Here is a 26046-nt window from a genome sequence, read left to right as displayed (position 1 = left end):
AGAAAAGAGTTTTTAAAACTAGCTGCTTTTAAGATTTCTCCAGACATCTTTAGAATTTTTTTAATAAAGTTATACTGTACACTTTATGCTGTGGTCTGTTTGGGGGTGGTTTTATTTATTCCCTAAATGATATGTCAAATACGTCTTTTATTTTAAATAATTAAAGATACACATTATTTTTAGTGGCTACAGAGTGTTTAGAAACACAAGCTTTGGGGTCAACCAGAATGGCCTCTTGCTAGTGATACGACTTTCGATTTTTACTAAAATTAAGTAACATAATGGTATGAATTGCTCATTACTGTGACCACTTGTAACAAGTGTTCAATAAAGGGTATAAAATGCCATAATAGGATGCCATTAAAATGCCATAATTTATGTAACTAGTCTCTTCCTGATTAACATTTAGGTTCCTTGGAGTTTTTTACTGTTAGGAAGAATGTTTCAGTGAGCACCCTTATGTAGGCATGTTTTCACATTTATCTCTGTAGGCTCAATTTCTAGAAGTGAGATTGCAGATTTAAAGTGTAAATATATTTTGTATATTGACTTATGAAATCAAGCTGTCTCCACAAATGTTGGGCTGATTTATACTTTTTCTAGAAATAAAATTATTTTATTAACTAATGTTGGGAATAATTATTCCTTTGGAAAAAAGCAAAGCCATAAAAACTACCCATTTTTTATACCCATGTAAATATCCGATAGATCATACTGACTAACTGTGGATTGGTCATTCTTTTCAGTATTATTGATCTAAGCAAAAAAAATTGGATGTATTTGCATTTCTTTGGATATTAGTGAAGTTAAGTGTTAAAGTACCTTTGTACTTTTTGCCCATTTTTGTGTTAGAACGTTAGATTTGTAAAGGATCTTTGTTAGGAACATTAATCCTCTGTCATATTTGTTGTAAAGATTTATCATTTGTCCGTCTTACGTTTTTCTTGTTGTTTTTATTTTTGCCATACCAAATATTTGAATTTCTATGCATTCAAATTTAACATTATTTTACTTTTTGGTTTTTTTGTAAATATCTTTGATCTGAAATTTATATTGATGTAAAAACATGGGAGGAGCCGGGAGTGGACAATAAATTTATTTTTTCCAAATAATTAACCAGTCAGTCCAACATCGTTTGTTAAATTATTTTTTTTTCTCTAATAAGAAATACTAGAAATATGCAGTTGGAACTGATTCTGTACTATTGTGTTTCAGTCATATGTTTGTCTACTCCTGGATCAGTTTTACACTATTGTTTTTTTAATCAGAGTTTCAGAATGTTTTAATATCTAGTAGGACTAGATTCCCTTTATCACTTCTTTTTTACAATTCTCCAGGATATTCTTATATTCTTGCATATTTAGCTTTCTAAATAGGCTTTGTAATAACGTGTCAAGTTCCCAAAAGAATCTTGTCAGGCTTTTAATTGGAATAAAATTATTAGTGTTTTATAACAGGAAAAAAAATTTACATCAGCTACTTCACCCTTCTCTCATCTTTCTTCAGAAATTTCAGATCCAAGCGTGTCACCAGTAACCAGCACTATGCCACCCACCTCTGTATCAAATCAGCAGAAAGAAAAGAAGAAAAAGAAAAAAGACCCTTCAAAGGGCAGATGGGTAGAAGGCATAACCTCTGAGGGTTACCATTACTATTATGATCTTATCACAGGAGGTAAGTCATTTAGGCATAAAAATAGTAGAGAATGATAACTGACAGTTTGTTTTGTGTTAGGACTTTTAGTTAATATTGGAACGTTTAAACAATGAAAGACTAACTTTACGTTTTTGCCACTGGTAAAAAAAATATGTGCCCTTTAAAAAGGTACCCTTCTCATAGTGACTCAAGGTCATAATTAAAGACTTAATAGTGGGTTCCTTACAAATAAATTACAGCTTTATATTTTCTCAATAAAGCTTTGTAAATATTTTAACTTTTAGGAGTGTATGAGATCACAAGGAGAAAGAAGAGAACAAGAAGTAGAAAGGGTGGGTGGTACATATATTAAAGGAATGGGTAGAAGAAAAGGTAAGAATGGTCAGGAAGGTAGGAAATGAGATTAGAGAGTTAATCACGAAGAAAACCTTGGGCTACCAGTATTATGGGAATTATTAAGATCTCTAGAATCACAGTCAGTTTTTGACGACATAGAAATAGTAACAATCTCTGAGAGTTTGCACTGAGCCATAAGTGAAGTGCATGTTGTTCAGCAGTGAACCATAAATAATTGTATGCTGGGGATTATAAGTCTTTCTCAAATTTACATAGAAATTATTTATTAATTACATTTTTTCTCCCTTCTGGTGCCTATTCCTTGCTGCCTTTGTTCACCATCCTACTTTATATACTCTTGCTCTCAGCAATATTTGTTTTTAATTCTTGCATTCTTCATCTTATTCCTCTTTGGAGTCATTCATTCCATCTCTCACTCTCCCCTGCCCCAAGATGTCAAAATTTATCAAGCCTGAATTCCAAGAAATCCTTAAGAGAAGCCCTACCTAGCTCTAATAATTCTTGTGAAGTACCAGTAACTTCTTATCCTTCATTCTGTCCTTCCTTCTTGGTTACATAGCATTCACATGTATTCTTCACAGTACTACTGGGATGTATGTTGTTTCTTTTTATTTTTCAATTATGTTTTAAACTGTAGACACGTAGTGTTTCATTCATGTTGAATATCTTATAAATTTTTGCCAAATTAAATTTTTTTGGGAAGATGTTACAAATGCAGTATATTTTGTTTTAAGCATCTCAGTGGGAGAAACCTGAAGGATTTCAAGGAAACTTAAAAAAGGTAACTGAAGCACAATAATAGTCTTTTTAAAATTCTTTTAAGTGATTGGCTTCTGGGATTTTTGTAGGGTTGATTAAGCAAATTTACTTCCAGATAAGCCTCCCTGTCCCCCCAACCCCCTTTGTTTCTTTCTTTCTATAGTCCTTTTGTTAAAAGGGTGGATGGTGGTGGAAAAGTGATGTCTACCCTAAAAGTCCATGCAGGGCAAATATTATTAGTTGGTTTGCAGTCAGTTGCCATTTACATGTCCCTGTCAGTCTGCAAAGAACTGTTCCTGGCTTTCAGAGGCAAGGCATTCCCTCCCTCCCTGAAAGGTGGCTCATGATTAACACAAATCAAGCTTCCTGGCCATGATCGGTACCACCACCCCTAATTGCCAGGTGTCAAGAGGAAAGGAAAGGCTGGCTGAGTCTGCCTTAGTTATCTAATATATAACCACATCTTCAGTTTATGCTGGTTTTTTTCCTCCCATTAGACGGCAGTGAAGACCGTTTGGGTAGAAGGTTTAAGTGAAAATGGCTATACCTATTATTATAATACAGAAACAGGGGGTAAGTATTACCTTTGTTTATCTCTTAAGCTGTCTAAAATTGTACCTCACACTGCTTATTAGCCTGCTGAGGAATTGTCTGAACTTGAGAATTTTAGTATAGTGATAAACATATTTCTGTAGCAAGTATGTATTTTTTATAATTTAGAAACATTAATACAATGGAAAAGCAAAAAGATTTCTGTAATATACTGAGCCATGTGTTCTTCTCAAGTGATACTGCATTCACAAATTTTTTTACTTTGAAAATCATTTTTACTTTCTCTACCATCATTGGTTTTTATCAGGATTATTTTAGAAATATAATCATTACCTTGGAAGATCACCTCATTCAACTTGCCTTCTCCTATTTTAAAAAGCAGAACTGAAGCTATTTTAGCAGTGGCTAATAAGACTGTCTGATTTTCACTTTTACTAATTTAATAATTTTCAGTTATATAAATATTTATAAAACATGCAGAATTAGTTACCTAATTATTATCTGTTTTTCAAATTAAGATTTTATCTAATTTCATAAAACTAGTCTTGCCAGTAATTATAGTTGGTTTCTTCTGCAATTAAATATACCAAAATAGCTATAGTATTGGTGTAACTTTGAGCTTTGTTTGTTTGTTGTTGTTGTTGTTGTTGTTGTTGTTTTGCGGTACGTGGGGCCTCTCACTGTTGTGGCCTCTCCCGTTGCGGAGCACAGGCTCCGGACACACAGGCTCAGCGGCCATGGCTCATGGGCCCAGCCGCTCCGCGGCATGTGGGATCTTCCTGGACCAGGGCACGAACCCGTGTCCCTTACATCGGCAGGCGGACTCTCAACCACTGCGCCACGAGGGAAGCCCTGTTTGTTTGTTTTTTAATTCCTGCTATCCAAAGACTGCTACATAGCATTAAGTCTTTTAGGAGGAAAAGGCCCTTTTGACCTCCAAGTAGATACCCAGCTTGCCCAATGATGACAATGCTTCTACCTCAGTAAACTTGATGGACTGAATCCTTATAAAGATAAAATAACATATAACTATAGAGTTAGATCTGAGTGAGCTCAACACACAGCTTCCCTTACCAGCTCTATGATTGTGGGTAAGTCACTGAGCCTGTATTTGCTCTTAAGTAGAGCTGATCCTGTACTCTGTGAGTTCATGATGGTCATGTGTCTCTAAAGTTCCCCAAACAGTGCCTGGTACATATTAGATGCTTAACCAATTATTTCTTGTAAGTTCTTTTATTACTTGTGTGAAATAAAGACAAGGAAAAAGTAATTTTTTTCATTAGTGCTGGAAAGAACCCTGTAATTAATGAGGGACTATACATACTGATTTTCCCTCAACAATTTCAGTTTATGTCTGGATCAATGTGATTATTAATAGAGCCCCCTTTACTCTTAAAACTTTCCCAGTTGAACAATAAATTTTAGAATCCCTGTCCCTTTTATTAAACTAAAAATAGAGAGTAACTGCAGATAATTAGAACTGCTATCATTTTACTAAAAGCCCAACAAACCACTGGGTGGCAGTAGAGTTCAACTGAGTTTTTTTTTTCCCCTTATTATAAAATGACAAATTATATTCATTCACATCTTCGCCACATTATTCCACTTTATGAAGATCCCAGGGAAATTTTGTGATAAATAAATTTCAGGAAATCTCATGTGTGCCCATTACGATGTTTTCTGAAACTGGTGTTGGTTAAATTTTGAGTCTTCAGAAAGTATTACCAGTTCTTAGGTCTCTTTCCATTGGGGCTGTAGTTTATACATCTAGTGAATCCAGATTGCTTGAATTTAATTTCTGAAAGATAATAGCAAGACCTTTGGGATCTCTTATTTATTATCTTCTTGATCAAGTGATGGTGTGAAACAGATGCAGTGTTGTCATTTAATATACTGTAAGTGACAGGAAACATTATATTGGGAATATTCTTCTAAATAGAATTGGTAACTAAATAACATGACTATTAAAATGTGTTGAATAGAATCCAGATGGGAAAAACCTGATGATTTCATTCCACACTCTGGCGATCTGCTTTCTAGTAAAGTCAATGAAAAGTCACTTGGCACCCTAGAAGAGTCCAAATCATCAGATTCACATAATGATTCTGATGGGGAACAAGAAGCAGAAAAGGGAGGAAAAAAAGGAGAGGTCTCTACAGAAACGCAAAAGCTAAAAATAAAGTTTAAGGTAAGTTCTCGATTTACTCTTTACAACAGTTTGTTAATTTATGAAAAGATCTACAGACTTTCTTCAGCTTTCTGGTAGAAGATAGAAATAAAACCAAGAGATGCATTTTGGCACCCGGATAAATGGTTGTATCATTTATTGATATCTATTTGATAACAATATAGTAAATTCATTTTTAGACCTCCTAAGTTTGAAATGCCTCTGTAACATTCAGAGAGCTGTCTGAACACGCAAGTATGAATGTCTAGGCTAGAAATGTTAATTTGAGTATCATCAACATACTGGTAGTAATTTAAGTCTCAGAATGGGTGAAGTAACCTAGGAAAATGACCTTGGGGAATATTAAACATTTAAGTACAGGAGAGAAAGAGGAGCCCACAAGGCAGAATGAGGAAAGAATGATTAGGAAGGTATGCTGAGAAGCAGAAGAATTCAGTATCCCAGAAGCCAAAGGAGTAGAGAACATCAGGGATTAACTAGGTCTAGAAAAGGAAAAATGTCCATTGAATTTTGCAGTAAGGAAGTCCTTGATATCCTTCTAGCAGTTATACCAGAGTTTTAGGTGGGAAAACTCAGATTACAGGAGGATGAAAAGTGGTTCACAGTGTATATGTGGTTTGGATATGTAATGAAAAGTAGAAATTAGATGATAAGATGGTGGCTACATACTGACTTTTAATTGTGAGAGATTTGTGGTGGTGATGTTTTCCTTAAGAGGGACTCCAAAGGAGATAGAAACGGAATACCAACAAGGGTAAGTGGATAGGTTGGTCTTGAACAAGGAATAAACTCATTTTCTGTAAGAAGGTAAGGTTTTCATTTTCTGTAAGGTATGACTATGGATGATTTGCTGTCAAGAAAGAAGAGTCCTGCCTTTTAGCCTCAATTTACTCATGTATAAAGAAATCAAGATTGCTTGCTGAGAGTGAGAAGCTTTGGGGAGCTTGACAACATTAACAGACTAAAATAATCACTGAGCCAGGGTGGGAGAAGAAATGAAGTAAGTAAGAGGATTGACAGGTGGTGGTGCTAAGTGCCCAACCATGGCGGGAAAGTAGAACAGACATTTTAATAGTGTTAATAGTATAGCTAGTATAGTATAGCTAGTATAGTATAGCTAGTATAGCTAGTATAGCTAGTATAGCTAGTCCTCCTGCTTTTGTGACCTTTCCAGGAACACTCAGGAGCCTGGGTGCCAAAGCAGACAAGATACATAGCATTGATCCATGGTTGAGTACTGGCCTGAGAGGTGAAGGAATATCCAGGATGCTGGAGAGAGGGCACTTCCAGCCTTACCTAGGGTCTTGTCATTGCCTGCAACTTCTCAACCTACCCCATAAATCTTGGTGGAACTTAGGGTGAGGAATGTATCCAGTTTATAGAAGAGCAGCAGGAAAGCTCTTGTGGAGTAGATATCTTACAATGTTTATAGTGAAATTTAGGTAACCCAGCATCCAACGTGGGACAGATATTATTAACTTCAAGCAAACAAAATATTACAAAACACAGATAAACAAAAAAGGACAAACTATAATCCTGCCGTTTCCCAGAGAAATCAGTATAACACCTTGATGTTTTTGGTCTATAATTTTCTATTCAGACTTGTACATTGCTTTAAACCAGGTATGGAGTCATACTGTAATAAGGTTTTATTATCACTTTCCAATTTAATCTGTCACAAAGATATCGTTAAGTCTTCATGTACTAAAATAATGGATGGATAGTATTCCATGATATGAATATAAAATTATTAATTCAGCCCTGTGGAGCTGAATATGTATTTTGAATAATCACTAAGGGGACCAGGAGAAGAAATAACTGGAGACACATTACTAAGCAGTGTTAAAGTCTCTGCTGAAATTGGATGTCATAAATTCTGAAATCTCATCAGTTTGTATGGTTGTGTGATTTTTTTTTGTAACACTTGACAAACTAATGGTTGGATAGATTTGTGTTGGAGATTTTTAGGTCCTACGCAATAGACGGGCATAGGGACAAAGATATTTTAAGGGTGCTAGCAAAAGAATGTTTATAACGTGATTCTCTGTGGGCTGGGGCCTGATAACGAAGAATGTAAAGTCTAGATGAGACTAACAAACTCAGAACACAGGAAATTAAGGTAGTAGAGATGGTAATGATGTTGGATAAGGAGGTATTGTAGAAGTAAGCGAGCCAAAAAGCCAAAAGAATAACATTGTGGTCAGAGGGTGGGCTTTTGGAGTTTAAGATTTCGTAAGTGGGGCATTTTTGAGTGATGACCTCATTCAAATTAAAAGGAACATAAGTGTGAGGATCTAATATTTGAATACTACCTATGCACCAGGTACTACATATGAGGAGAATATCTTATTTGGCGGCTGAAATATAGTGAAGGCCAAAGTCATTGGTTTTGTGGCTCACAAAACTGAGGGTAGGGAATTTTTAAGCTCTGGGATGACAAGAGTTTTGGGTTTTTGTTTTGTTTCATTTTTATTAGAGTATAGTTGCTTTACAGTGTGGAGGACAAGAATTTGAACAGAGAGAACATACAGAGTTGCCAGAGTCATCACTTGATATGGAGAAATGGGGACTTCCCTGGCAGTCCAGTGGTTAAGACTCTGCGCTTCCAATGCAGGGGCGTGGGTTCAGTCCCTGGTTAGGGAACTAAGATCCCACATGCCACATGGCCAAAAAGTAAATAAATAAAGGAAAAAACATACATACAATTAAGTGTGAACATTAAAAAATATATATATGGAGTAGTGGACAGAGGTCATTAGATGATGAGAGGAAGAATGGAAGAGAACTATATAGAAGGTGGTGTGAACCTCAGAGGGGGAGGCATGTATTGCATGACCTCACTTTAAAAATGTCGTGGCCTGGAAGCAGTCAGGTTGGCTAAGAGAAAGCTGATGCTGTCTCCTACTTCTGTGATATCAGCAGCATTAGGGAATGAGTTAACATCCATTCAAAGAATTGCAAACGAAACAGTGTTCCAGGACTGCCACCCATGGTTGTGCAAGTTTACAAAGAGGCTGAAATCTAATGCATGGTCCACATGCTAAACTGGGCCACGGGGCTTTGTTATCCCAGATGATAAAAGCACCAGCCCTCTCCAGGGGCTCCTTGGGAGCTATTTCTACCTCAGGGGTGTGTCTTTTTCCAATTTCACATCATTACCAGTTGTACAGGCCAGTGAGGTTTTGGCAGTGTCCTCAACATGAAGATGGATTTCAGTTAACACTAATTTGTTGAGGGAGTTCTTTAAATAGATAATGGGTATAGAAGGGTCCAGCGACATGGCATTAAATTCAAAAGGGGCACAGTATAAAGGGAGGTCACTGTTGGACATGTAAGTAAGGAGGGAAGCAGTAAAGTGGAGAAGAGAGGATAAAAAGGCCAGTGTATGTCTCTGAGGGGGGTAGAACATTAATAGGATTGTGTTATATTATTTTAAAAAACAGCCTTGGCCATGATGTGTTAGCATTTTAGACTTAATGAAAAACCTAATCAAGCATTAAAGGAGTTCTTTTATGTACGTTTGTTGTATTACATGCAAATTTGAACTACTGAGTTAATGTATTATTTATAAATCAATACCAAGACTACGTTAAAGAAATTTGGGGTCCTGGCAGTTTTGCTTGAAGTTTGTTATTTCTTAACTTTGACATTTCAGGAAAAAAATAAAAATAGTGATAAAGGAACTGAACCAGAAACACAGAAAGAAAACAATACCCAAGGGAAGAATTCATCAGGTCCAAGTGAAGAAAAACCCAAAGCTCATAAAAAATCAAATCCATATGGAGAATGGCAGGAAATTAAACAAGAGGTTGAGTCCCAGTAAGTACCTGAAACTTAATGCCACTGTTATTACAGGTATTTTACGTCCCATTACTTCCATAAATTGCAGTACCTAATTTCAGGAATAAGGTGCTCATTAAAAGTGTAGCTCATTTCCTTTATTTCTAGAATGGTTTTGTTTTTTCTAATTAAATGTTTTAAAATGTAAGCTAAGGTTTATTTTTTTAAAGTAAACTAATGATTGTTTTAATTCTTACTAAGACATGACATTTCTATTGACCACACATTCCCACACTAACATACCATACACACATGTGCATTCTCACACTCAACCATCGTTATTCTATCAGAGAAACAGATACCTGCATATTCAGTACATGCTTCATGGGATCTATCTAAAGGCAAGAAAAAAGCTCTTGTTTTGTTACTGTATTGAAAATGGCTTGTGACACTTAGCTAAGTTTTTAAGTTTTTATTCAAAAAATGGCAGTTTTATCAACTAAACAAGATCATGGTAAAGATGATACCTGGTTTACATTTACATACATATCAATAGCTGATATGTTTTCATATCAGCTATTGTCTTAGGATCATTTACACAATGAAAGGAAAATGTCACCCCCAGCTTCACACATTGGTGTTTCTTAAATGCTTAAAAAATATCTTCAGGTGGGAAAAAAGTATTTATATGAATTAAGCAGTTTTTCTCCAAACATTAATGCTTTGAAATGGTAATGTAATATAACTGTTCCATGCATACTTCTAAAGTGAAATTATTCATTGTTAAAACTGTACTTTAGGGGACTTCCTTGGCGGTTCAGTGGTTAGGACTCTGCTTCCACTGCTGGGGGCCTGGGTTTGATCCCTGGTTGAGGGACTAAGATCCCGCGTACCGTGCGGGCAGCCAAAAAAAACAAACCAAAAAACTGTACTTTAATGAAAAGGTCATGTTTTTTCAGAAGACGGAGTAATACAAGTTTTGGACCGCTTTATATACTGTTCTAATAAGAATTGATTCATTAGTGATATTGTACCATAATATGGCTTTGAACTATTAAAATGTTTTTTATTAAATATTCAGCTCTTATTTTACTTAATGAAATATTAGGAAATGTGTATTTAATGCTACATAGTGCCAGGGACCATAAGTATATTGACTGTATATGTTGAAGTTGCAGAAATAATAGACTGCATTGATTACTTCAGCCCCTAAGTGATTTCCTAAGTGACTTACAATAGGAGGATGGCCTTCCTATACCAATATCTCCTGTACTTCAAAGTTGAGATTTCTTAAAATTTGAGTATTTTGTTTTCCATGTGATAAGTTTACTGTAAAGCCATTATTCTTAACAGCAGCCAGTTTAATATGTGATGGATTGTGTCTGACTTCCTAAGTAGATTTACTGGTGAGGTTGAAACATTTTTTTCGTATACCTGTATTTATCAGTGTTTTGTATTTACTCTTCTGTGAATTGTCTGTTCATAGTCTTTGCATATTTTTCTATTGAAGTATTAGTCTTTCCTTACTTGCATAAGATCCTTATGTAGTACAGACGCTAACCATTTATTAGTAGTAGTTATGGTGGATTTTCCACATTTGTAGTTTGACTTTTAATTGTGCTTATAATGGTTTTAGATGTGTAGAACTTTGTAATGTTTAGTCTGATTTCTTTTCCTTTGTGATCTGTTTTATTGATACTACCCTTTTTCATCCAAAAGTCAAGTTTATACTTGTATCTCCTCCTGGTTTGTGTGATCTTACTTCTTTTTTATGTAATTATTATTATTTTTTTAATTAATTAATTTATTTTTGGCTGTGTCGGGTCTTCGTTGCTGCACACAGGCTTCTCATTGCTGTGGCTTCTCTTGCTGCGGAGCACAGGCTCTAGGCACACAGGCTTCAGTAGTTGTGGCGCTCGGGCTCAGTAGTTGTGGCTTGCAGGCTCTAGAGCACAGGCTCAGTGGTTGTGGCACACAGGCTTAGTTGCTCCACAGCATGTGGGATCTTCCCTGACCAGGGATCGAACCCGTGTCCCCTGCATTGGCAGGCGGATTCTTAACCACTGTGTCACCAGGGAAGCCCACATTTTTATGTAATTATTTAATCCATCTTTTATGTAGTTATTTAATCCATCTTTAATAATTTTGATACGTTGTATGAGATGAGATTTTTAAAAAATATTTATTTATTCTTTGGCTGCATCAGGTCTCAGTTGTGGCTCGCAGGCTCTTCATTGCAGTGCGCGGGCTTTTCCCTAGTTGTGGCACGTGGGCTCCAGAGCATGTGGGCTCAGTAGTTGTAGCACACAGGCTCAGCAGTTGCGGCAAGTGGGCTTAGTTGCACCTCAACATGTGGGACCTTAGTTCCCTGATTAGGGGTCGAACTGGTGTCCCGTGCATTGTAAGATGGATTCTCAACCACTGGACCACCAGGGAAGTCCCAAGATGAGATTGTAAAATAATTTTTTATCTTACCTGGCAAACCGATTTTGCCAGTACCATTCTTCCCCATTTTAAAGTGGCATTTTTTTTTTAATCTTGTGTTTAATTCTTAAATTTATCAGTTTGTTTCTGGCTACCTATTCTGTTCCATTGGTCCATCTATCTTTATGACAGTACCATAAAGCCTTAATTATTATGATTTAACTATATCTTTTTATATGGTATGTTCTGATATCTGGTGGTGTATCCCTGTATTTTTTTTTCCAAATTTTCTTAAGTAGTCTCTTCCCATTTTTTCCATGTTAATTAAATCATTTGCAAGTGTTCAACAATATTTATATAAATATTACAAATAAATTATACTTGTTGAATTTGGCAAAAATTGATGTGTTTTCAATATTTCATAGTTTCATCAAAAAATGTTGTACATGCCTCTTTTTACTCAAGTCATTTTGTAGTGTCAGTCTCATGCTTGCATTTCTTGAATGTAAGCTAAGTAGCCACTTAGTCTACTTGATTCATTTCTGTAACCCCAGGACTAAAAACAGTGACTGGCACATAATAGGTGCTTAGTACATGTTTATTAAGTACCTGAATAAACTTTTATATATTTTGCTATTTTTAATTGCAGATTTAGTCCATTTTTTCCATTATTTTGTAAACCAGTAATTATGGTGTGAAAAAGCCTATGTGTCCAATTATGTTGCTGATTATTTTATTATTTTTAAGGCTTACTCTTCTGCGTCTTGGGTTTTCCATGTAGAAACTTGTCTGCAAATATTTTTTATTTTTTTCTGTTGATACTACTTCCTATTTATTTCATGTCGTATTTATTTTAGTTACATTTTTAAGCCCAATGTTATATAATAATAAGGGGAGTGGGCATTTCTACACATCTGTTTTGTTGCTGATATCAATAGAAATGTCTCTAAAATTTATATTGAGGATTATATTGACTATTGGCTTAAGATAGATAATCTTTATTATGTTAAGGAAGTGTACTTTATTTCTGGATTGTTCAAGGATTATTATCAGAAATAGATCTTGGTGAATTTCAGTAGCCATAGCGCTGATGTGGAAAACTGATTGGGAAATGGTGGTCTATGGTTTAGTTTTGTTTTTGTTTGTTAAATGTATGATAATTTTATGAGATTTTTGTATCTGACTTATGCTAAATAAAATGGATTAGGTAGCTTTCCATTTCTATAATGTTCTAAAATGGTTAATAGTTTCCCTGGGATTAGAAAGTTTTTTTAAAAAATCACTAGTAAAATCTTCTGGTCCTGGAGTTCTAGGGGGAGGTAAGTTTTGATAGCTTTTTTAGTCTCTTGGATACTATCTATGTGACATTAGGCAAGTTGCCTAATCTACATGAGCCTCAATTTCTTCATCTGTAAAATGGGATAATAATAGTTCCTGCCTAATTTCTAATTTATTGTGAGGAATAAATTAGAAAAAAACAAGTTAACACATTTATCACTGTGTTCATACTTGGTACCTAGAACACCTAAGCACTCAGTCACTGTTACATGCTGCAGCTGGTGTTAGGGGGGCAGGGGTAGGAAATAGCTTCAGCTAGTCAGTTTCTGTAATTCATATTTTCCCCTAAAATCTTGTGTTTCATCAAGGGCTTAAAATTTAAAACATATGGTAATACATTAAACTTCCTGTATGTTTCAATTTTTCAATTTTTAAATCCTTTCACATTGTAAACTTTTTTATTCTTTTGGGATGATATTTGTTAAGGAATTTTTTTCCAGCTGTGTTAAGATACTATGGTTTACATATAACATGTGTAAGTTTAAAGTGTGCATAGGAATTCCCTGGTGGTCCAGTGGTTAGGACTCCACACCCTCATTGCCGAGGGCCTGGGTTCAATCCCTGGTCGGGGAACTAAAATCCCACAAGCCGCATGGTGCAGCCAAAATAAATAAGTAAAGTGTGCAGTGTGTTGATTTGATTGACATGTTGCAAAATGACTACCACAATAGTGTTAGCTAACACCTCCATGTCACACTTAATTACCATGTTTCTGTTTGGTTGGTTGGTTGGTTTTTTTGTGGTGAGGACATTTAAGATCTAGTCTCTTAGCAGTTTTGAGGTATGTAACACAGTATGATTACTATAATCACCATCCTATAAATTAGGTTCCCCCAAATAGTCTTATAACTGGAAATTTGTACCTTTTGCTCAATCTCCTCATTTCCCCCATTCCTCAGACCTGGTAACCACCTCTGTACTCTTGTTTCTGTAAGTCTGGATTTCTTTGATTTCACATATAAATGATATCATATAGTATTTGTCTTTCTCTGTCTTATTTCACTTAGCACAGTGCTGTCAAGGTCCCTCCATGTTGTCACAGATGGTAGATTTCCTTCTTTCTCATAGCTAAATAATATTCCACTGTATGTATACACCACATCTTCTTTATCCATGTCTTGGCTACTGTGAATAATGCTGTAGTGAACATGTGGGTGCAGGTATCTCTACAAGATCCTGTTTGTATATCCTTTGGATGTATATGCAGAGGTGGGAATCTTGGATCATATGGTAGTCCTGTTTTTAATATCAGGAACCTCCATACTGTTTTCCATAGTGTCTGTACCAATTTACATTTCTACCAACAGTGCTGAAGGTATCTCTTTTTCTCCACATCCTTACCAACACTTTTTATCTTGTCTTTTTAATACTAGCCATTCTAACAGGTATGAGGTGATATTGCAGTTTTCATTCACATTTCTCTGTCAATTAGTGATGTCAAGCATCTTTTCATGTACCTTTTGGCCATTTGTATGTCTTCTTCAGAAAATGTCTATTCATTTTCTCTGCCCATTTTTTAATTGGACTCTTTGGGGTTATTTTGTAATTGGGTTATGAGTTTTTCATATATTTTGAATGTTAACCCTTTAGCAAATATATGATTTGCAAATATTTTCTTCCATTCTGTACGTTTCCTTTTCATTTTGTTGATTATTTCTTCTGCTGCCCAGAGCTTTTAGTTTGATGTAGTCCCACTTGTTGATTTTTGTTTTTGTTGACCATGCTTTTGGTGTCATATCCAAAAAATCATTGCCAAGACGAGTGTCAGGTAGAGCTTTTTTTAAATGTTTTCTTCTGGCAGTTTTACAGTTTCATTTCTTATGTTTAAGTGTTTAATAAACTTTGGGTTAATTTCTGTGACTGATGTAAAATAGGGGTCCAATGTCATTCTTCTGCATGTGGTTACCCAATTTTTCCAACACCAGTCATTGAAGAGAATATATATTCCCTATTGAATAGTGTTGGCTCCTTTGTCAAATGTTAGTTGACCCTACATGTGAGCGTTTATTTCTGGGCTCTCAATTCTTTTCCATTGGTCTATGTTTCTCTTTTTATGAGAGTATCATACTGTTTTGATTACTAAAGATTTGTAGTATAGTTTGAAATCAGGAAGTGTGATGCCTCCAGCTTTGGTCTTCTTTCTCAGGATTGCTTTGACTGTTTGGGGTCTTTTGTGGTTCCTATAAAAATTATAGGATTGTTTTTCTATTTCTGTGAAAAATACCATTGGAATTTTGATCAGGATTGCATTGAATCTACAGATGGCTCTGAGTAGTATGGACATTACAACAGTATAAATTGATCTGATCCATAAACACAGGATATCTTTATTTGTCTGTGTCTTCAATTTCCTTCAGTGTCTTGTAGTTATCAGTATACAGACCTTTCACCACCTCAGTTAAATTTATCACTAAGTGTTTTATCATTTATGATGCATTGTGAATGGGATTGTTTTCTTTTTTCTTTTTCAAATGTTTTGTTGCTAGTGTATGCAAATGCAACTGATTTCTGTATTTTGATTTTGGTTTTGTTTTTGGCCACTCTGTGCAGCTTGCAGGATCTTAATTCCCTGATCTGGGATCGAACCTGCGCCACCTGCAGTGGAAGCGCAGAGTCTTAACCGCTGGACTTCCAGGGAATTTCCCGTATTTTGATTTTGTATCCTGCAAATTTACTGAATTTATTGAGTAGTTCCAACAGTTTGCTGGAGGGGGAGGGGGGCATGGGGAGTCTTTAGGGTTTTCTATATATAAGATCATCTTATCTACAAAGAGAGATAATTTTACTTCTTTTCCAATTTGGATGCCTTTATTTTTTCTTGCCTGATTGATCTGGCTAGGACTTCTAGTACTATGTTGAATAGGAGTGGCAAGAATGGGCAGCCTTGTCCTGTTTGCGATCACAGAGAGAAAGCTTTCAGTCTTTCACCATTGAGTATGATATTGGCTGTAGGTTTGTCATATATGGTCTTTGTGATGTTATGTTCCTTCTATTCCCAAGTGGTTGAGTATTTTTATCATGAAATGATGTTGTATTTTGTCAAATGTGTTTTCTGCATCTGTTGAGATGATCATAAGATTTTTATCTTTCAGTTTCAATCAATATCAATTGATTTGCAAATGTTGAACCATCTGTCCTTACATCTCAGGGATAAATCTCACTTGATCATGGTGTATGATCCTTTTAATGTGCTGTTCAATTCAGTTTGCTAATATTTTGTTGAGAATTTTTGCATCTATATTTATCGAGGATATTGGTCTATAGTTTTCTCTCCTTGTAGTGTCCTTATCTGGCTTGGGTATCAGGGTAATGCCAGCCTCCTGTAATGAGTTTGGGAATATTCTCTTCTGTTTTTTGGAAGAGTTTGAGGAGGATTGACGTTAATTATTCTTTAAATGTTTTATAGAATTCTCCAATGAAACCATCTGGTCCTGGCCTTTTTTGTGTTGGGCGGTTTTTAAGTATTGGTTCAGTATCCTTCCTTGTCACTGATCTGTTCAGATTTTCTGTTTATCACAATTCATTTGGTAGGTTGTATGTTTCTAGGAATGTATCCATTTCTTCTAGGTTATCCAATTTGTTGGTGTATAATTCTTCACAGTCTCTTTCAATCCTTTTTATTTCTGTGGTATCAGTTTAATGTCTCCTCTTTCTTTTCTGATTTTGAGTCTTCTCTTTTTTTCTTAGTCTAGGTAAAAGTTTGTCAAATTTGTTTTTCTTTTCAATAAACCAGCTTTTAGGTTTCTTATCTTTCCTATTCTTCTGGTCTCTATTTCATTTATTTCTGCTCTGATCTTTGTTATTTCCCTCCTTCTGCTACTTTGGGCTTAGTTTGTTCTTTTTCTAGTTCCTTGAGGTGTAAAGTTAGGTTGTTTTTTTTTAGATCTATCTCTTTCTTAATTAGGCATTTATCAAGTATAAACTTTCCTCTTCGAATTGCTTTTGCAGCATCCTATAGGATTTGGTATATTGTGTTTCCATTTTCATTTGTTTGAAGATATTTTTTGAGTTCCTTTGATTTCTTTTTTGTCCCATTAACTGTTCAGGAGTGTGTTAACTTCCATATATTTGTGAGTTTTCCATCTTTCTTCCTGTTATTGATTTCTGGTTTTTTACCATTTGGGTCAGAAAAAATACCTGGTATGATTTCAGTCTTCTTAAATTTGCCAAGATTTATTTTGTGACCTATTAGGTGATCTGACCTGGAGAATGTTCTGTGTGTGCTTGAAAAGAATGTGTATTCTGCTGCTGTTGGATGGAATGTTCTCTATATGTCTGTAAGGTCCATTTGGTTTAAAGTATTGTTCAAGTCCGATGTTTCCTTGTTGATTTTCTCTCTGGATGATCTATCCATTGTTGAAAGTGGTTTATTTAAGGCTTCTGCTGTTACTGTGGTGTTGTCTATTTCTCCCTTCATACCTGTTAGTTTTTGCTTAATATATTCCAGTGTTGGGCACATATATATTTAAGGTTGTTACATCTTCTTGATGAATTGACCCCCTTATCATTATATAATAACTTTGTCTCTTGTTACCATTTTAGGCTTAAAGTTTATTTTGTCTGATATAAATATAGTTACCCCTGCCCTCTTTTGGTTTCTGTTTGCATGGAATATCCTTTTCCATTCCTTAACTTTGAGCTTATGTGTGTCTTTAAATCTGAAGTGAGTCTCTAGTAGGCAGCATATAGTTGGTTCTTGTGTTTTTATCCATCCACCACTCTGTACCTTTTGATTGGAGAATTAAATCTGTTTACATTTAGATTAATATACGTAAGGACTTACTAATGCCATCTTATTGGTTTGGGGCAGTTTTGTAGTTCCCTTTTTCCTTTTTTTCTCTCTCCTTTTTGAATTGATGAGTTTCCATAGTGGTGTGCTTTTATTTCCTTCTCTTTATCTTTTGTGAGTCTATTTTAGGTTTTTGCTTTGTAATTACCATGCTGCTTATATGAAAGATCATATATATGAGACAGTCTGTTTTATGCTAATAACAACTTTGGTTGAATACAAAAAGTACCTTTTCACTTGCCCCCCATTAATGTTTTATTGAAGCATAGTTGATTTACAGTATTATTTTGATGTCACAATTTACATCTTTATATATTGTGTATACATTAACAAATTGTTTTAGCTATAGCTATTTTTAATACCTTTGTCTTCTAACCTTTATACTAGAGTTAAGTAGTTAACAGGACACCATATTATATTATTAAACTGGTTTGTATCTGACTCTGTGCTTACCTTTACCATTGTTTTGTGTGTTTTCATGTTGGTAATTAGCAACCTTTCAGCATTTCTCATAAGGCACTTTTAGTGATGATGAATACCCTCAGCGGGTTTTTTTATTTTTTGGGGGAAAGTCTTTATCTCACCATCATTTCTGAAGGACAGTTTAGTTTGGTAAAGTATTTTTGGTTAGCTTTTTTTTCTTTCTTTCTTTCAGCACTTTGAATATATCATCCTGGTCTCCACTGAAATATCTGCTGTTAGCCTTATGAAATTCCCTTGTATGAGAGAAATTCTTTTTTCTTGCTGCTTTTAAAATTCTTTGATTTTAGACAGGTTTAGTAAAATGTGTCTTGGAAAAGATCTTTTTGGATTGAAATTTTGAGGTGACCTACTAACTTCAACTTGGACCCATAAATCTCTCCCCACATTTTTCAAGTTTTCATCCATTGTCTTTTTTTTCTTTTTTGGCCACACCATGTGGCTTGCAGGATCTTAGTTCCCCGATCAGGTATTGAACCTGCGCCCTCAGTAGTGAAAGCAGAGTCCTAACCACTGATGCACCAGGGAATTCCCTCAGCCATTATTTCTTTAAATAATCTTTCTGCCCCTTTTTCCATCTCTTCGTCTTCTGAGACTCCAAGGATGCATACATTATTTCTCTTGATTGTGTCCCAAAAGTCCCATAGGGTTTCTTCATCCTTTTCACTCTTTTTTTTCTCCTCTGACTACAGAATTTCAAATGATCTGTCTTCAAACTCACTGATTCTTCTGCTTGGTCGAGTCTGCTGTTGAAGCTCTCTGTTGAATGCTACAGTTCAGTCATTGTACTATTCAGCTCCAAGATTTGTTTGGTTCTTTTTTATGTTTTTTTATCTCTCTTGAATTTCTCATTTTGTTCTTCTGTTGTTTTCCTGATATCATTAAATTGTTTGCCTGTATTCTCTTATAGTTCTCAGTGCATCTGTAGAACAGTTTTTTTGAATTCTTTGTTGGATGGTTCCTAGTCTCAATTTCTTTGGGCTAGTTACTGGAAGTTTACTGTATTCCTTTGGTAGAGGCATTTTTCCCTGATTCTTGGTGAACCTAGCAGCCTTGTGTAGGTGTCCACACATTTGAAAAAGGAATAACCTCTTGTAGACTTTATAGACTAATGTCACTATGGGAAAACTTCCACCTGCAGGTGGGGCACACTGGAGCAGGTCTGGTGGTACCGGCCGCCAAGGGGGCATGTGGCAGCAGTGGGGCTGGGGGGTTGTCATCACTTTAGCTCAAGGGCTGCAAGGGCTGTTGGGGTCCTCAGCAGCACTTCCAGGTCCAGCAGCTAGAGACCAGGACAAGCAGTGGTGGTGGCCGGCTCTGGTGGTGAACATGCACTCGGCTGCGGGGCCAGCTATAGATGCCTGTGTATGTAGTGGTCAGGGCCAGTTGCAGACACACAGTAGTAGGGGCCAGGCAGGCAGCAAAGGGCCAGAGTCAACTACACGTTCACTGACAGCTTCAGGGACCCTGGCTGTCGGGGTGCTTTCCCATGGCTGCACAGTCTCCCCCGAGGGTAAGCACTGCAGTAGAGGCTGGTGATGGGTGTCAGGGCAGCACCATGCAAGTGCAGAGTTGGTGGGGCTAGCCCCAAGCATGCAAATGGCATGGGGTCAGCCATGGGAGTCTAGGCTGCCATCTTGCACAGAGGCCTGAGCTGACTGCAGTGTGGTTCCTGGGCTCTGGCAGTGGCAAGGGCAAAGGGACTGAGGCAGCTGACATAAGTGAAAGCTAATAGCTGTGCGGCACAATACCTGGTGAAATCTGCAGGGCATCTGAAGCAGCTGTGATGTCTGTTGGTTCTTTCTTCAGTGGCAAAAGCTGCTTTGTTTGCCTGTAGAGCAGATCACTGTGAACTGCAATCACTCCCACTGCATGGCTGTTCTTGGTCGTCCCTGATTTTTTTCCTTGTTCCTAGCAGTCTCTATAGGTCTCACCTTCGCCATTGTGGGTGGAGTGAAACCTAAGCAGGACCTTCCTGCAGTGGCCCAAAAGGCTGCATCAGCTGGTCACCCACCCACTCTTCTTTTCATGTTGAGGGGAACTGTTTCCAACTGGGAGGTTTCCTCTTGTCTCTGAGCGGTGTCAGCTCGGGGGATGGGATGATGCAGGCAAAGTGAAGTTGTCTTTCTTATCTTTTTTTGCAATTATTCTCATTGTATTTTGTTCCACTGTGTTGCTTAAATTTCTTAAATGGACTCCAGAGCTCTCCTAGAGCTGTTTTTCTTCGTGGGTAGCTATCTAATTGTTGATCATTTTGTGGGAATGAAGACTGGGGTCTCCACTAAAGGCTTTTTAAATTTGTTTTTCCTTAATGAATCAGCTCTTACTTTTAACTGTGTATTTTATTACATATCCATTTATTAATGGATTTTCTGTTTCTTCATTTCTACTTTTGTAATTTTCTTCCCCTGACTTTTCTTAAGTTTCTTTGTGTTTGTTCTTTCTTCAGATGAACACTTAAGACTATTGACAGGAGGTAAGGAAGGGGTCTGTTCTTATTTCTTAATGAAAATAGTCAAAGCTGTATTGTCTCTGAATATAATTCTGTCCATATATCACATAAACTTTGGGTGATGATTCCTTGATTTCATTGTTTTTGGAACAATTTAATATTGTGTTTTTGCTTACTCTTTTTTGACTTGGTGGTTTTCCAAAAGGACTTATTTTTAAATCTCTACATAGGTGGAAGTTTTGGGGTTTTTTTCCCACCTTTATTACATTGTGTTCAGGTATTATAACCTTTACGATTTTTACATTTTGAATTTGGAAATGACCGTGGTTTTGAGGAAGTGTTTATGTAATTATTTTTTGTAACTGTTCTAAAGTTATTTGAAAAGAAGGTGTATTCTCTGTAAGATATTTTATTTGCAGACTCTTTTCTTTCAAATACAAACTTCTTTTCCTCTGATTATGTCACACAGGTGTATATCCTACTTCACTGCCACTTCTGTTAGCTTCCACTTAGGAATTCCCTAGGACCATGATTTCAAAAATGGACTCTTTTTCTATTTTATCTCTCCCGTAATCCCACTTAAGAAGTAATACTATGACTTGATCACTTTATCAAAATACAACACAAAACACCAAGATTGTGAAATTAAATGAGTCTCTCATAGATTTTGTTGGACAGAGATTCATTTGTCCAGCGACCAAACCCTACTGTTCTTCATTACTCAAAATCTTTCTCTGCTTGGCTAATGGAATTTCTTAGTTTCACCCAGAAGCAGAGTGGTCTAGGGGGAAGAATATAGGTTTTAGATCAACACAGGCCTGGGTTTTAATCCAAATAATATTACTACCGTAACAGTTTAGTTGACCAAGTTATTTAACTTCTCTCTAAGCCTCAGTTTCCACTCCTGTAAAAACATAAAAATACAAAGCCAAGAATGAATACCCCATCAACTTCAGGGGCTGCTGGCCTTCTTGGAAAGCACCATTGTTGGCAATCTAAGGGAAGATAGGGAAGTAGGAAAAGCAAACAAAAATGGCATTTAACATATATTTTTAATACAATAAAGTTTGGAAGGCGTCTCTATTCAAAACAAATCAAATTTAGGACCTGTTCCAGTGAGAATTCCTATTTCTTGCATCCCCTCATCAGATTTTGAGGAAATGTTATATAACATCATGATCTACTAAGATAGCTTCTTCCTCAAGTTTTATATTATATAGAATAGTTTTTGGTTTTGGTTTTTCTAGTTTTGAACTATCCATTACTGATTTGAAATTTTCCTTGTTCTTATATCCTTTGTACTTATGTTCTTTATTTTGTTTTTTGCAATCCTAGCAAATTCCTAACTATTGTTACATTTTTAAAGATTATTACAATGCTTAGAGACCTCTTTTAAACCTGTTTTTTAACCCATGTATATATAGGTTGGAACATAAAAAGATCTCTCAATTCTACCACCACAGACCTTTCTACATGGTCTGTGTGAGAGGGAAGCAAATTTGTTATCATGTACTTTTAAGATAATTGAACTGAATAGCATATATTAAATTTAAATTCTAAGCAAACACCTAAAAATCATGTTATCTCTAAACTGCAGTTGTCAAGAGCCGTAGTTGATGAGAAATCACTGTGAATGTCTCTGACTTTTGTCTCTGCTTTCCTCTGACTTGACTGCCTTTCTCACAGGCTCTCCCCACTTGATAGCAAAGCTTTAGGCTTATATCATACTTACAGTTAGAGATCCCAGCAAAAAAGAGGTGCTGCTTTGCGACTTCCAAAAGTGATCCTGATCATCACATACCCAGTTCCTATTCCTGAGCTAACCACTGTGAATTCTGACTGGAGCTGAACTAAATTAAGCTCAAAACTCAGAAGGGAGAAGAAGTGGTTCCCAAAAGGGAAAAAAAGTTAAAAGGTGTTCTAGTGCTAAAAAAGACACTAACTAGAAGACCCCAAATAAAAAGAGAATATTTCTATTCCAAGTGCCTAGTGCACTGTCTGGTTTATAGCAGACATTCACTATATAGCTGCTGTTATTAGAGGTAACTACTACTGTAGATCTACCATAACCTTTCACACTTCTCCTGGCCTCCAGGAAAGGTTTTTCTCCCTTTATTTCCAAGAATCAAGATGAATGACTACATTACCTGGGTTCTTCTGAGATTGAGGGGTGTAGATCTGTATAATCTTCACTCTTCTTAGATGGGGTTTCTCAACTGGGAAATAGAATATCTGGGACTTCTAACATTTAAATCATACCTTTACTTTTTATTCCCTTTTCTCTTTTGTCATCACTCTTCCTTTCATGCTGACCAGGGAATCTTTTGGTTTCAAGTGATAGAAACTTGAGTTACCTTAAATTGAAAAAAGAGGTTATTAGTTCAAAGATTCCCAGAAAGGTTCTACCTACAAGTTGTAGGAGGGGTAGGAATTGGGCCTCACGAATTATTGGAACCAGGCCTGAAACACTGGCAGGATTCTCCATCTCCCATCTTACTTTTCTTTGTATGCCAGCCTTACTCTCTATCTCTGCAGAACTCCTTTCTCTAAATAGGAGGATATATGGTTCCCAACAGGTTTTACATTCTTAGCCACTAGAGCATTAAACATAATGGTCTTTCTGGTCCATGTTCAAAAAGCTCATGGGCGGGACTGATGGGTATGGTGTGACTTACTCTTTCACAAACCAGTTGACTATGTAGACGGTAGGGTACTATGATAGGTTCATATTAATTAGGTACTGAGCTCTGTACTAGTCGTCTGATTATTCATACTAACCAAGTGGATAGTTGAAGGGCTAGTCCTAGAAAAGAGATGCTAGGCAAGCGGTCTCACGGAGTCTGCTACACCAGAACATTGGGATTCCATGGTTTTCGTCTTGTGCTGTGTAAGCCTTCAGAGTCCTTGTCAGTCCACAGCAAAGTCCGTTTCCAAAGATACTTCTCATTTATCCACCTGTGTAACTTATACTGCTAATCTAAGTACAAGCATTTCCGTCAGTGATACACCCAACAGGAACAAAAGAATAGATGGGACTTTTCCTCATGTGTCCACATAAACAGGTGCTCAGTATCTTAAATAATATTATAAAATCAGTGTTTTAAAATAGTTTCCTACTCCAAAACGACCAGCTTCTAACTTCTATTATTATCATTAGAAAGATGACCTTGAGGCTTTGGTGGGCTCACACATTAGGTGAACGTTTATCTTACTCTGTCAAATAATGGTTCTATTTTTACTTTCTGTTCCAGTGAGAAGGTAGATTTGGAACTTCCAAGCACTGAGAATGAATATGTATCAACTTCAGAGGCTGATGTTGGTGGGGAACCCAAAGTGGTTTTTAAAGAAAAAACAGTCACTTCTCTTGGAGTCGTGGCAGATGGAGTGGCCCCAGTCTTCAAAAAGAGAAGAATTGAAAATGGAAAATCTAGAAATTTAAGGCAACGAGGTGATGATCAATAACTGTAAAAAAAGCTTTTTGTATGGGCTTTTGGACAGAATGGAGACAATACATCTTAAAAGCTCCTCTCTGTTTATTTTACAGTACTTAAATGCTAAAAATTTAGACTTATTCTAAATGTAAAGTAAATCTTTTTTCATGTGAAATTGATTTTTGTTCCTAAAATGGAAGCCTACCACATCGCATTGTAATACAGTGTATTATGTTCAGTGTCTAAAAATTGCTAATTATGTCATAAGATGCTATGTATCTGTTATTTAAAACATGGAAAAGAAAGGCCTTTATTCCATTCTTACTCATATGAACATACTTGTACTGCACTGAAAATGCATTACTTTTGCATGCAGATATTATCCAAGAAATAAGAATTAGACCACATAAGAGAAGATTCACAGCCCGTGATGAGTCAGTCCTGAGGATGCTGTCAGAAGAACTGATGTAGAAAGTGTATGCATATTGGCTTGCTTTATTCAGTTTAACATCAAGGGCCAAGAACCAGGACTGAAGCTTAGGTCGTGCTTAATATGGAATGAAAATCGAACCAAAGGTAGAAGGGTGTATCTGCCTGGTTCAATGCAAAGCAACAACCATTGCTTAAGCATTTTCGCCTTGAGCCAGGCACTGTGCTAGGAACTGGAGATGTAAAGGTGAGCAAGACATATCTCTGTTCTTCACGACTTCTCATTCTGACGGAGTCCTTTTTTCCCGTCGTGTACTCTGTGTAAGCGGCCTTATATGTACTGGATAATATTTTTTAGGGTTTATTTGAAACTGTGTAGATGAAGTCTTGAACAAAAATAGCAAGGTCTCTGACTTCAGTAAAAGGTTTTAGTGTTCCTTTAGACAAATTGGAAATTTCCCATTTCCTGGTGAAATTTCTTAAAAAGTGGCATTTTCTTATTTAATCCATTTGAAGTAGGTACCTTCCCTTTATTATTCCAGATTCTTTTTTTTTGTTGTTTGTTTGTTTTTTTGTGGTACGTGGGCCTCTCACTGTTGTGGCCTCTCCCGTTGCGGAGCACAGGCTCCGGACGCGCAGGCTCAGCGGCCATGGCTCATGGGCCCAGCCGCTCTGCGGCATGTGGGATCTTCCCGGACCGGGGCACGAACCCGTGTCCCCTGCATCGGCAGGCGGACTCTCAACCACTGCGCCACCAGGGAAGCCCCCAAATTCTTAAAATTATATTTTTTATAAATTGTACAGTAGTTAACATTTGGTAGTATTTGTCTTTTTAAGGTTACTAGTGTACATGTAAGAAAATTATAGCTTATTAAAAACTTTATGAAAGAGTAAATTAAATATATATATATTTTTCTTCTAATACTTACTGATCAGTGTCAACTTAGCATTGGTGAGACAGATAGTATTTGGAGACTTGTCTTTATATTTGTTCAGTATACTTACTTGGCTATTTCACGAATGTATAGTGTTACAGAGAAGTATTTTACATTCTCCAAGCCCATTTGTCATCTAGCTAATAAGCAGTGCACTTTGGTGCTTGACTCTCCTCAATCGGAAAAGATAAGATATAAATGGAGTACTACTATATTTTACCCACATATTTAGCTCATAAAAAATAAACAATCTGAGGACATTTTTAAAACCACACCTCATTATGTAAAGTGTTTCTCTTTGATGCATTCTTTAAATTATCTCCTTTACCTTTGTAACAAGACAGTATTCTCAGAAGTTTAAAGGCAGTTCACCTTAAACTGAAACTGGTTTTAAGGATTGCTCAGAAAAGACTTGACAAACACAAAAATTTTAGTAAATCAAATCATGAAAAATAATACTTTTCTATTTGCTTTGA

At 36.3% G+C, this 26046-nt stretch overlaps 1 protein-coding gene across 1 annotated transcript in view; it reads left to right on the top strand.

Moving 5' to 3' along the window:
* Positions 1–25158, top strand: part of WBP4 (WW domain binding protein 4) — a 31443-nt gene extending 6285 nt beyond the window's left edge. Inside the window, exons 5-10 of the mRNA XM_082859228.1 lie at positions 1507–1674; positions 2748–2794; positions 3270–3345; positions 5307–5512; positions 9168–9331; positions 24027–25158. Of these exons, the coding sequence (XP_082715354.1) occupies positions 1507–1674; positions 2748–2794; positions 3270–3345; positions 5307–5512; positions 9168–9331; positions 24027–24237 (872 nt within the window). The 3' untranslated portion in view covers positions 24238–25158. The remainder of the gene's footprint in view (positions 1–1506; positions 1675–2747; positions 2795–3269; positions 3346–5306; positions 5513–9167; positions 9332–24026) is intronic.
* Positions 25159–26046: the final 888 nt, after the last annotated feature.

This window comes from Leucopleurus acutus (assembly GCF_964270905.1).
Source record: "Leucopleurus acutus genome assembly, chromosome: 18".
Lineage (NCBI taxonomy): Eukaryota > Metazoa > Chordata > Mammalia > Artiodactyla > Delphinidae > Leucopleurus > Leucopleurus acutus.
This window is presented reverse-complemented; position numbering and strand designations above follow the sequence as displayed.